The following is a 13016-nucleotide window of genomic DNA, read 5'->3' on the forward strand; positions in this document are numbered from 1 at the left end:
TAGATGTTTTTTATTTTAGTTTAATTACCTTTTTGGGGCCATTCTGGTCAATAAACGGCTGACACCTGGCTCTAGTCCTTAGCCTGTTCTTTTCCTAACTAACTTCCGAAGCAAAACCCTGTGTCTCAGATCTTGACTAGAACTCACAAAAGTTTTGAGCCAACTGATAGTCACTCCTTAATGCAAGAAACAGCAGAAATAAAATGCAAGAACTAGAGGCAACAATATTGACTTGGTACTATGATATTGTAGGAATTACAGACCCTTTACACTCAAGTGAGAGTGATGGAGAGGAATAAAATATTAGCAGTTACATGTGCTTCAGAGGAGATAGACAAGGAAGGAAAGGGGCGGGGGGTACTATATATGAAAAATAATATTAAGACCCACATCTTCCAAATGGAAGGAATCACGTCCAAATCAATGTGGGTTAATCTGGTAAGGAATAAAGTCAGAGATCAGAGATCTACAGACTGCCAAATTTTGATATGTTAAGATAATAGCATCTATATATATAATTCACTAAGCCAGAAGACAAGTAGCCGACCATGGAAAGCACGCCGGAAGGGGCGTGGATTCACTGAAGACAAGTATCCGACCATGGAAAGCACGCCGGAAGGGGCGTGGATTCACTAAACCGCTGACAAGTAAGACGCCAATGGCGCACGCAGGAAGGAGCCACGCCCACCAACTCTTAGACCACTAGGGGGCTTCGCTCGCCAACCCCTGGTGTTGGGAAATGACAAAGAGCGTGATGTATGAATGAGATATAGAATAGTGTGAAGGTGTAGATGATGCAAATAGAAAGCAAACAATAAAGTGTGTGGCATAGTGTAAAGGTTTATTGGAAAATTTCTTTGTACACATCGTTTAAGTGTAAAAGGTAATTCCAGGTCAGAACTTGTAAGGTCAATGAAGATGGTCATTGTCGTGATCAGAGTCAAGTTTGTCCGAGCTTAGAAAGAGTTGTGTCTCTCCAGGAAGTAATGCAATGACTTGGGTATTTATGTTTTCCACATTAATATTTTTTGGACATAATATAGTGCGTTGTGTTAAAAGGGGCATTTGGTCTAATGAGATTGCTTCTCTGTAACTAAGTCGTAGCAGATAAAGGCTTGAGGAATTGTAATAATATCTGGGTGAAGTCTATCTGTATTGGTGAGTGTACCATCTTCCAGTTGTAATAACCAATTGTTATGATCTGGATCTGGACATTGCATGTTTTGTACTAACTATCTTTTGAAAGCAATGCCAATTGTCTGCGTATTTTAAGGTGCACTGAACAATAGCTGAGTGCATGGCATGTGGAACAATAGCTAAGCACTGTCTAAAATCTCCTCCTAATAAAAGTACCTTTCCTCCAAAGGGAATATTATTATTCATCAACGTTTGTAGAAGTTTATGAATGGTGTTGAGTAAGTGACTGGATGACATTGTACATTCATCAATAATTAACAGTTTTGCAAGACGGATGTCACGTGCAGTGCTACTGTTTATGTTCATAGTGGATAGCGATTTGTAGGATCTAATGCAGTTCATAAAGTTTTTACTTTCAGGTACATCGTTAGTTAGAAGGTTCTGTGGATATTCAGGATATGAATGTAAAGGAGGCAGTCTAATTTGACCCATTTGAGAACAACGTGTAAATTCATAACTTGTATTGCTAGTTGTTTCTTCAGGGAAGTTAAGTGAATGACAATGATTGCAAATGACATTCATTAATCCCAATGAATTTTCCTGAATAGTGGACTCATTATTGAACGCGTTGTCAGCTAACGCAAGCGTTTAGCAGGTGTCTGTCATTGATGTCTGTGACGTGTATGTTTTGCTTGTGCCGTTTGAGAGGCGCGTTGTTGTATGTCCAGTATTTGGGACGTGTTGTTTTGGAGCTGTAATCGATGCTGTGTGAGAAGCCCGTTGTAGTTTACGGCGTGCATTGTTTGTATTGAGCCTTGCCCGTTTTTGTATGTCGGTCAGTTGAGCTTTCTCTTTTTGGAGCCTTGCCTGCTTGTTTTCTGGCATTTGAGATGCGCGGTGTAGACGTCTGCGTTTATTTATTTTGTCCCCTCGCTGCCGTTTCTGTATGTCTGAGATGGGAGGTGTTTCGTTTTGAAGCCGTGCCTGTTTCGATGCAGCACTGTGAGACGCGCCCTGCATGCGTCTACGTTCAGTGTGTCTGTCCATTTGGGTTCGTTTCTGTAACTGTTAGTTGAGCTTTGCGTTTTTGGAGCCGAGACATTTTTTCTTCTAGAAATATGGATAAGTAATAAGGAGGATTGCACTCACTGTTAATATGGAGCCTTTTCTGCGGTTGAACGGTTAATAGTGCCTCATTGTAATGAGATCCACCTATGCTGCATAGTGTGAATTGTGTTTGGTCCCGTTATCCGAGCGGTATCGTTTTGTACCCGTGATCGTGAATTCATGACTTGTTTGTTCTTGAGCGTGAGAAATATGGATAAGTAATAAGGAGGATCGCACTCACTGTTAATATTGAGCCTTTTCTGCGGTTGAACGGTTAATAGTGCCTCATTGTAATGAGATCTACCTATGCTGCATAGTGTGAACGTGTTGAGATGACGTATGTTTAATACGGACGGTTCATTTAGAAATGGGGCTTTGTGTGTCATTTGTTATTTATATTACTGTGGTCGTGGGTCTGAATCGTCGTTTTTGTGTACGTTTCGTGTGCTATGTCCGTAGTCTGTCCCGTTTCGTGTCCAATGGGCTTTGTGTGGTGCTCGCGGCTTCTTTTTTTTTTGTGTGCTAGGGCAGGGGTAGGCAATGTCGGTCCTGGTGAGCCGCAGTATGTGCAGGTTTTTGTTCCAACCCAGTTCCTTAACGAGAACTCAATTATTGCTGATGAAGCACATATTGCTTAAGTGACATTTTGATGCTTCATTTTAGTGGTCTCGCTTGTTAAGGTTCTCCAACCTTAATTGCTTATTTCAATCTTAAACTGCTGCATTCAGTGTTTTAATTGCTCCTTATTAGCAATAAGATGTAAAAGACAAAGCAGCCAGCAGTTCTCCAGCTAGCTTTTTTCCAATTACATCTGTGTGTGTTCATCATGCACTGTTTGATTTAATAAAACACTTAATAGAAAAATGTGACAGACTGAAAATGATCTGTTTTAGGCTTCATATCATTTGGATGATATCCTTGGAAAGGAAAAAAATCTATGATATAAGAGCCTTACATTGCACAGACTAACAAGCCATACAATTAAATAAGGTCTGAGATTGGCAATGATTGGTTTCTAATTAAGCAATTGGGTTGGAATGAAAACCTGTAGCCACTGCGGCTCACCAGGACCGACGTTGCCTACCCCTGTGCTGGGGGCTTGTTGAATCCTCCTCTTTGTGTGTGTCCCGTTTCGTGTGCAATGGGTTTCGTGCTCCTTTTTTCTGTGGTCTGACTCCTTTTTTCTGTGCGCGACGCCTCATTTCTTATTTTATGCCTCATTTCTTATTTTACGTTGCATTCCATCCGGTTCCCGTTGCTTGCGGGGGGGGGGGGGGGGGGGATTTGTGGGGCGCCTGCGCAGTACGTCTTTTGCGTCCACGGACCATTGCCGGATGTCCGTGCGTCCATCCGGTTTAGCATTCTCGGTTAGTAATGTGGATTGGATACGACGAAAGAATCACAGAGCCATGCCCACCAACTCGGACGTGAAGCCAAGGGAAACATGCCGTCATTTCTGTTTGTCTGTGCCACAGTACACTTCCAGCTCTGAGCCACGTTGACTTTTCATTAGTCAACCTCAGTGGAACCTTGGTTTACACAGAGGCAGCGCCAGAGAGAGACAGAGGCACACACAGGCAGCGCGATAGAGAGAGCCGCGCACACACAGTCAGCGCCAGAGAGACAGAGGGGCGCGCACACACACACAGAGAGGCAACGCCAGAGAGAGACAGAGGCACACACAGGCAGCGCAAGAGAGAGCCGCGCAATCCTTTAAAACTGAAGTTAAAACACAATGAAGGAAGCAGTCTTTAAAAAACCAATAAGCCCTGTGCCTCTTTTTCATTAGCGTCTCACCTGCTTCAGGCCCTGCAACAGTCGAGACGCTCTCTCTGCAGCTGACCTTCTCTGTGCCTGACTCCACTACTGTCAGTCGCCTGATTAAAAATGGCCTTTTGAAGGGGAGCTATGGACCCGCTATACCACAGGAGCACATTGCCTTCGAGCCTGCTCTCGCTCACTGTAACGTACCGGCCTTCTCTCTCTCCTCACTCGCTCGCTCACACACTGCACAGGGGAGAAATGCCAGAAGCAGAGAGACAGAGGGGGTGGGGGCTCGCGTGCTGCTGAGAGAGAGAAAGAGAGAGAGAGCTCACGTGCTTCTGAGAGACAGAGGGGGAGGGGGCTCCCGTGCTGCTGAGAGAGAGGGGGGGGGGCTGGGGAGGCCCGTGTGCTGCTGAGAGAGAGAGAGGGAGAGGGGGGTGCTGGGGAGGCTGTGTGCTGCTGAGAGAGGGGGGGGGGCTGGGGAGGCTCACGTGCTGCTGAGAGAGAGGGGGGGGCTGGGGAGGCTCGTGTGCTGCTGAGAGAGAGAGAGAGAGAGGGGGGGGCTGGGGAGGCTCACGTGCTGCTGAGAGAGAGAGGGGGGGGCTGGGGAGGCTCGAGTGCTGCTGAGAGAGAGAGAGGGGGGCTGGGGGGGCTGGGGAGGCTGCGTGCTGCTGAGAGAGAGAGAGGGGGGGCTGGGGAGGCTCACATGCTGCTGAGAGAGAGGGGGGGGCTGGGGAGGCTCGCGTGCTGCTGAGAGAGAGAGAGAGAGAGGGGGCTGGGGAGGCTCGAGTGCTGCTGAGAGAGAGAGGGGGGGGGGCTGGGGAGGCTCGCGTGCTGCTGAGAGAGAGAGAGAGGGGGGGCTGGGGAGGCTCGCGTGCTGTTGAGAGAGAGAGCGGGGGATGTGGGGTTGGGGAGGCTGCGTGCTGCTGAGAGAGAGAGGGGGGGGCTGGGGAGGCTCACGTGCTGCTGAGAGAGAGGGGGGGCTGGGGAGGCTCGCGTGCTGCTGAGAGAGAGAGGGGGGGCTGGGGAGGGTCATGTGCTGCTGAGAGAGAGGGGGGGCTGGGGAGGGTCATGTGCTGCTGAGAGAGAGAGGGGGGGCTGGGGAGGCTCACGTGCTGCTGAGAGAGAGAGGGGGGGGGGCTGGGGAGGCTCGCGTGCTGCTGAGAGAGAGAGAGGGGGGGCTGGGGAGGCTCGCATGCTGCTGAGAGAGAGAGAGGGGGGGGCTGGGGAGGCTCACGTCCTGATGAGAGAGAGGGGGGGCTGGGGAGGCTCACGTGCTGCTGAGAGGGAGGGGGCTCGCGTGCTGCTGAGAGAGAGAGAGAGAGAGAGAGAGAGAGGGGGCTCGCGTGCTGCTGAGAGAGAGGGGGGCTGGGGAGGCTGCGTGCTGCTGAGAGAGAGCGAGAGAGAGGGGGGGGCTGGGGAGGCTCACGTGCTGCTGAGAGAGAGAGGGGGGGCTGGGGAGGCTCCCGTGCTGCAGAGAGAGGGGGAGGGGGCTTGCGTGCTGCTGAGAGAGAGCCTGCGCATGCACTGCACATGCCATGCAGCTGAGCAGGGAGCCTGGGTGTTTATGTCAGTGTTATTCAATGTTTTTACTATTACACTGTGCATTCTATGGTGTAATAATTAACTATATTTGTGCTTAAAAATCTTTAAAAAAATATATTTACATACAGTTCGTATGGTCTGGAATGGATTAATTGTATTTACATGCAATCCTATGGAGGAAATTGCTTCGGTTCACGACCAAATCGGTTTACGACCAGAGGTTTGGAACGAATTATGGTTGTGAACCGAGGTTCCACTGTATATTGAGTCTAGAAAACATGATCAGCAAGTCTTTGATAGGCTGCAACAAAATGATGAAAGAACGGGCACATTTTTTTTCTCACAAGCTGGGTGGGTGTTAGTTAATTAGTTATTCGAAGGATTTCAAGATTTAATACGCACAAGCGGTAACACTGCAAAAGCAGCCCAAACCAGAAAAGACTGCTGGCAAAAAGTGGCTGACAAATTAAACGCGTGTGCATTGTACTTACTGAAAGCGGCGTTATGGATTTTGCAAATGTTCATTTTTTCCCTCTGTTTAAAAAACATTAAAAAAGCGGCGTGATTATGCGGCGTATACTACGCCGCGGGTTGGTATGCAGCGTGTAAAACAGTTTGTCGCGGATAATTTGCCTTTTACTTTAACACGAAGACAATTTCCTGTTAGATTTGCCTTTGCGATGACAATTGATAAGGCACAGGGCCAAACTTTCAAAAAGATGTGCATGTATCTGCCAAAACCAGTTTTCAGTCACGGACGCTCTCTCCAGAGTTCCATCTTTTCATTCACTTACTGGTATGCCTGCAGGAACACGTGCAGCGAGCGAGAGAGAGCGAGCGAGCGACACACACACACGCATACAGGCGCGGGAGAGAGAGAGAGCGCTGGACGCATAAGAATAATACTTCATTACATTGATATACCGGTGTTTTCAGTATTCAAAGCGCTATCCACACAGGGAGAAACCGGGAAGCGAACCCAAAATCTTCCACAGTCTCCTTACTGCAAAACAGCAGCACTACCATTGCACTACAAGGCAGTTAAAGAATGCACCGGGCTCGATTTTGTTTTCACTTCTGTTTACAGCGATCGGATCGTAGCGTGCATTGTTGCAATGTTACTTTTCTTGGTGACTTATTACATTACGGATGTTTCACATGTTAATTTTTTTCCCTGTGCTTAAAAGACATTAAAAAAGTGTTTCTCAACTGTGACTCCGGAACAACTCAGTACGCAAGCTATATTAAGCGTCAACAACGAAGACTCGCTACACCTTAATGAACAAGTGCTGAAACTTATCCCTACCGACAAAGTAACTTTCACCAGCGTGGCCTCCATCGTCACAGACGATCCCGCTTTCAGTCACGGACAATTGTATGTTGCTCTCTCCAGAGGTCCATCTTTTCATTCACTCACAGTGGTATCCACAAACCCACCCCATTTGGACAACTGTGTCGTTCAGCAAGTGTTCACCCATCAATACATAATTATGAGGCGTATGTTACACCGCGGGTTGTCTAGTCTTATTTAATCAATTAAGACATACAATATGTGCAACAAAGAGGATGTAGTGGGTAATTTTAACATTCCAAACATTACTTGGGAAGCTCCTATAAGTAATACAAGAGGAAACCAAAATGGTGCAGATGGTACCAGTTTATCTCAAGCCTAAGGTGGTGACAACTGTCTAGATCTAATTTCTTCAAAAAAATAGAGTAATAAAAAAAAAAAGGAGTTATTGATATTTTAAGCAACAGGGATCACAACATGGTAAAATTTGAGACCATCTTTGAAAACACACAAATGTACACCAAAACAAAGAGGAAGAATTTATAAAACATAGAATCAGAAAGAAAAAACTCTGCAACTTCTACTATATAAATGATAGTCGGTGTTACTTTAGAGATCTTTTGATCCAGGCTCAAAATTAAGTTTATTCTGAAATCCAATAAAACAAAGAGTAAAGAAATTGGCCAAAACGGAAAATAGGAGTACAATTAAAAAAGTAAAACTGTACAAGAAAACAAAGCCGGACAATACAGGAAGAGATTAAAAAAATGCACTTGTAATGACAAAGAAAAGCCGAAATAAAAATGGCTAATGAGGCCAAGACAATCAGCAAGCACTTTTTTCAGTATTACTCCAGTAAAAAGACAATAAAAGAGAATTTAAAAAACCTTAGGGATACAAATGGAGAAATTATTGAAAATGAAGGAACAAATGAACAGAACAAATATTTCACCCAAGTATTTATAAATACTTATATTTATAAATGTTTTCATTTATATTTATAAAGGAAGAACAAGTGGAATGCCTCATGCAGAAGTAAAAAGAAACTCTGAGCTCAGATTTTATAAAAAGAACAGTCAGATGCTCCTTTCTTACTTGTGTCATGCAAAACAATGGAAACTATAAAATTACCTAAAATATACTAAAGAACATCCAGCATGGGTTTATTAGAGAAAGGTCCTGTCAAAGCAATCTTTCAGATTTCTTTTTGAATAACCAATTGAAATAGTTGACAAAAATATTTAGCCAAAATTTACGTAAACTTTCAAAAGCCTTTGATACAATCCCATACCAAAGGTTAATTCTGAAATTAGAAGCTGCAGGTATCCGAGGTAACCTACAAAACTGGACCTTTAGTTGGTTAACTGGCAGTAGACACAGAGTACAGATAAAGAGAAGAATGCTCCATATGTAGTGAGGACATTATGCCCTCAAGTGGTCTGTCCTTGGACCATTACTTTTTCTGATTTCTAATAATGACATTGATTCTGGCATAGTTAGTAAACTTTTGAAATTCAAAGATGACACTAAAATTGGAAAGATGGCAGACACTGAGGAGGCTGCAAAAAGAATTCAAAAAGACATGGACAACCTTCAGAACTGGCCAAACAGTTGGAAGATGCAGTTTAATGTAGTAAAGTGCAAAGTGCTACATATGGGGAAAAAGGAACAACAGTTATAACTACAAGATGGGAGTCAGTGAGCTATAGGAGCCAACCTCTGAAAAGGATGGAGAGGTATATGTTGACACAACACTTTCACTGAATACGCAAATGTACAAAAGCAATTAAAAAGGCAAATAAAATGTTTGGTTATATCATAAAAACTGTTGAATTTAAGTCAAAGGACGTTATGCTAAAACTATATAATACATCAGTAAGACCACACCTAGAGTACTGTGTACAGTTTTGGTCACCATGAACCAGAAAGACATAGCAGCACATGAAGTTGTGCAGAGAAGAGCAACCAAGTGCATCCCAGGAATTAAGAACATGTTTTACTCCCATAGACTCCGATAGAGAATTAAACCTGTTTAGTCTTGAGCAGAGGAGACTGTGGTCAAGGTCAAGGTATTTATAATCCTCAAAGCCACTGATAAAGTAGATTCAGTAACATTCTCTCAGCTTAAGGGTTAATCACATACTCAAGAACATCAATGAAAATTAAGGGGAACTGTATTTAAGACTGAAGCCAGGAAGTGCTTCTGTAGCAATTAAGCTGAAACTATGCAATTCAGCTGACAGGATGAAACTGCCAGAGAGATGGCCAGAAACATATGAAAAAATGACACAGGCTGGCTATTTACAAAGTGCTGATGTTTGCTGATCAATAAATATGGCCAGGGTCATGGCCTGCAGAAGCCATACGCAATTAGAGTAGGTGCAAAAATGTGCTATATTGGAGAGCACAGTTCATGTGGTAGTTAGCCATACTTATATACTTAAAAATGTGAGTATTTATACTGGAAAAAAAAACACCAAGAAGCCAGAAAGCTGTCTAAAACGCTGCCTTGTGCATTGCTGCCAAACTGGACATATTGTTGTCGGCATTCACCACTGAAGAACTGGATGATGCCTGTACTGTACCATTGGGGTGTCTCCTGCTGGGATATATATGTAACCATATTTCTCTCATCTGATTATTTTCACCAAGGTTACAGAAAGGACGGGTGTAAGGCTTGTGTATGTCCTTCATTCAAGATCCCCTGCTGGATACAACTTCTTTATGCAAATAATTGCAGGACTCAGGAAGAAATTATCAAGAGAAGTAGTTAAAACAGAAACCTTAACTTTTACAAAAAATCTGGATGAGATACTGGGAAAGCTTAGCTATTAGCTAAACAAACAGGCTTGATGGACTGAATGGTCGTCTCTTGTTTTTCAAATTTCAGTTTTTTATGTTTTAACTTGTGCCAGTTCAACAAAATTGTTCTTTGTATGAATGCCAGCCATCATCTTTATGCCATTCAAAATGAACCAAGGTTATCGGTCCAGAGTTCATTTTAAACTCGTCTTTATACTTCAGTTGTGCCCATTTTATTTCATGTTTTACTTCCTTATGTAATTCTTTGTGTTCAGTTAAATTTTCCATGTTGAAATGCCCATTTCTTTCTAGTTATCAATTCTTTTAAGATCTATGGCAATCCATGGCTTGTTATAAGGATATATTTTGATTGATTTCACAGGAAATATGGCGTACTTGCAAAATTTTATATAACTGCTTATAGTTCAATGTCTGCACAGGATTCACTAAACACGGGCCAGTTAGTACATTCAAAACAGCCATGCACTCTTTTTAAACAACAGTTGCAGGAGTACTGCTCAGATTTCTTTTTTTGGATGATTGTATTTGTTCTTGCACGGGACATTATCATAATAGGAAAGTATAAAAAAAAAAGCAAGTACAAACATGTAACGCCCAGCATTATTAAACTAAGTCTGAGAGTTTTTGAATACATTTAATTTGAATATTCAAACCTTATTTTTGGCTAATTTGACAACCCCAGTACACTTTCCAATTCTGACCTGTCAAAAGTTCGTCATTATAGAGACGGTTTTGTGCTGGTTCAATGTAAGTTACCTGTCAGTATTCGTGTCTGAAACAAGCAAAGCTTGACATGCTGGTGTTCTTAACCAAAAATCTGTAAAGACCGCAATGAATGTTGAGAAGAAGTAGAAATGTCAGGGAAGCAAGTATTATGTTAGGCTTCTGTTGTTTGGAGTAATTTTAAGATTTTTGATATTCTGCATAGTGGCAGCCTCTGTGAATAAAGTTCAAAAGTTAAATGCTACTTATCTGCAAATACATGTTCAATTTGTATGTGTAATATTTAGATATTTTGCGTAACTTTTATATTTTATTATTGCATTTAGTGATCACTTTTTAAATAATTTTTCTGTGGTTTGTCAATTTGTAAGCTAAATGCTTGATATCCGTAAGTAATGTTTTGTTGATTTCAGATTGTGCAATAATTTAGATGCTAACAAGCCACAAGTCACAGCATTTATGATAATTGCTCTGTGTTTGATTGTTTCATGCTCCATGCTAAAAAATGTAATAAAAACAGCAGCTTTGTATTAGAATATAAAGCAGTTAATATTTTGATGGTATCTCATGAGATAATGCTCCATCATGTTTTAAATCTATTACATAGTAAATACCGAACAGAAGGGTCAACTTAAAAAAATTATACTGCAAATCAAATTACAATCGCAAAAATTGCAATTAGATATTTTCCTAAAATCATTCCACCCTAGTTTTGAGGTTGTGTGTTTGATTTCACTATCACAGACTAATTTGTGTGGGATACCACCAGGAATGTTTATGTGATTTGTGTTTGAATGATGTTTCACTTAGCTTTAATAACTGGATGATTTTATTGTTTATTCATATTTATTTGTTAAGTGCAACAAACGGTTAAATTGTCTACTTTGTGAATTTCCCCTTGGGATTAATAAAGTATATATCTATCTAACTCTTTAAATGAAAAAGGATGGTGTAGTTCAGTAGTGTTTAAGCCATTACTGAAGATGGCATTGTATGTGTATGTTTTATATTAGAGTAACTGCAAGTGTTACACCTGCCTTGCTCTTGATCTTAATAGACAGGCTTTGGTTCTTCACAAACTTCATTAGATTAAGCAGGTTTGAAAATGCATCTAACTAATTGTAAGCAACATTAAATAAAAAACTGTACACTCTTAATAATGAATACGGATACCTAAGGTTGTGTTTTTCTAAATATTTTAAAGCCACCACAAACTTGTTACATAATTCGTACTTACCAGTTGTTTCATTCAAATTCCGGTTCTGTCTTTCCATTTCATACTCATCATCTTCATCATCATCATCATCTTCGTCGTCGTCATCATCTTGCTCGGCTTTACTTGGGCTTAGTCTCTTCCCTTTGTCCTTTGCATCTTTATCCAGGCATTTTTGCAATGAGGTCTGCTGTTCACTATGCATTATCTCGGCAATTTGTGCAGTTCCCACGGTGTTAGTTGCACCCAAACCATCGACAGCACCAGAAACAATTCCTTGGCTGTATATTGATGGATAGCTCTGAGAGTACAGGCAAGAACTTGGACTACTGTCACTAGAGGTCAACTAAAAGAAAAAAAATCATTGATAAAAACATATTGTAAATTCCCTTAAGTAGTTTAAACCCCAATTTGTTAGGTTTTCATCCAATAAATTAATATACTTACAAGATGGGAGTTATCTGCCATGGTTGAAATCAATGCCATCGATCCACCAGTGTGATCACAACGATGAGAGGTAAGCAAACTGGTCTTGTGTAGGACTGCTATATCATCAAGGTAGGTCTTCACTGCCTCTGACAAAGGACCAGGCCCCAGGACAGTGTATGAAAAATTATCTCCAAAATCATCTTTAGCTGCTCCACTAATACCTTGCTTCTTAAAAGATTTCTTGTGGGCACTCAGCAGAGCTACTTCATTGCCTGTCTGCTTGTGGTAGCAATCAACTGCAAGTATCAAGGCCTCCCAGCTTTCTCTGTGATTATCTGGCATCTCTGGAACAACAGTGGCAAAGGCACTGCTAGTTGAAGAACTCATTGCAGATGGCCAAAGAAGTAAATTAAAAGGAATGGAAAAAACAAAGATGGAGAGAGAGAGGGGCTGGACAGAAGGCTGGTGGCCCTCAATAAGTCCAAGATGTTCCTGTAATCACAAAAGAAAACAACTTGGCAAAGGTACTTAAGACAAACCAGGAACACATGAAGAAAATGTTAATGTATGAGAATATCACTCAAATTTTTCTCAAATCCTGTCAAATTATCCGTATTATCAGATTATCTGCATTATAATAATATGAGCAATTTGACAAAAAAAATATGGAAGAAAGGTAGTTTGGAAATAAGTTTTTTTTATAAAGAACAAAAATAATGAATAGACCATTTTTAAACATAGCAAAAAAGTAAATTAACAATGAACTTAGAAATTAAAAATACATCCAAAAAAGATATGTCTACTTCCTAGTGTTTGTCCCACTTTGGCACAGCTTGTTTGTTATTGGGGCCACTACCAATTAGTGGTGGGTGGTATACCGGTTCATACCAAAAAACGTTTTTATTTTTGTTATGATACTGATTTTTCTTATACCGCAACACCGGTTTAAATAGCCTAAACAACATTCAGAACATGGCACTGCGG

The 13016-nt window shown here is 41.8% G+C and overlaps 1 protein-coding gene across 2 annotated transcripts in view; it reads right to left on the reverse strand.

The window, feature by feature from the left end:
- akt1s1 (AKT1 substrate 1 (proline-rich)) overlaps nucleotides 1-13016 on the reverse strand; it is a 130234-nt gene that overhangs the window by 42358 nt on the left and 74860 nt on the right. For both annotated transcript variants that reach the window (XM_028813651.2, XM_051933549.1), the window contains exons 2-3: nucleotides 12051-12524; nucleotides 11628-11949 (exon numbers count right to left, since the gene is read on the reverse strand). In XM_028813651.2, coding sequence (XP_028669484.2) covers nucleotides 11628-11949; nucleotides 12051-12419 — 691 coding nt within the window. In that variant the 5' untranslated portion in view covers nucleotides 12420-12524. The remainder of the gene's footprint in view (nucleotides 1-11627; nucleotides 11950-12050; nucleotides 12525-13016) is intronic.

The sequence above is a fragment of the Erpetoichthys calabaricus genome, chromosome 11 (genome assembly GCF_900747795.2).
Source record: "Erpetoichthys calabaricus chromosome 11, fErpCal1.3, whole genome shotgun sequence".
NCBI classification, from domain to species: Eukaryota; Metazoa; Chordata; class Cladistia; order Polypteriformes; family Polypteridae; genus Erpetoichthys; species Erpetoichthys calabaricus.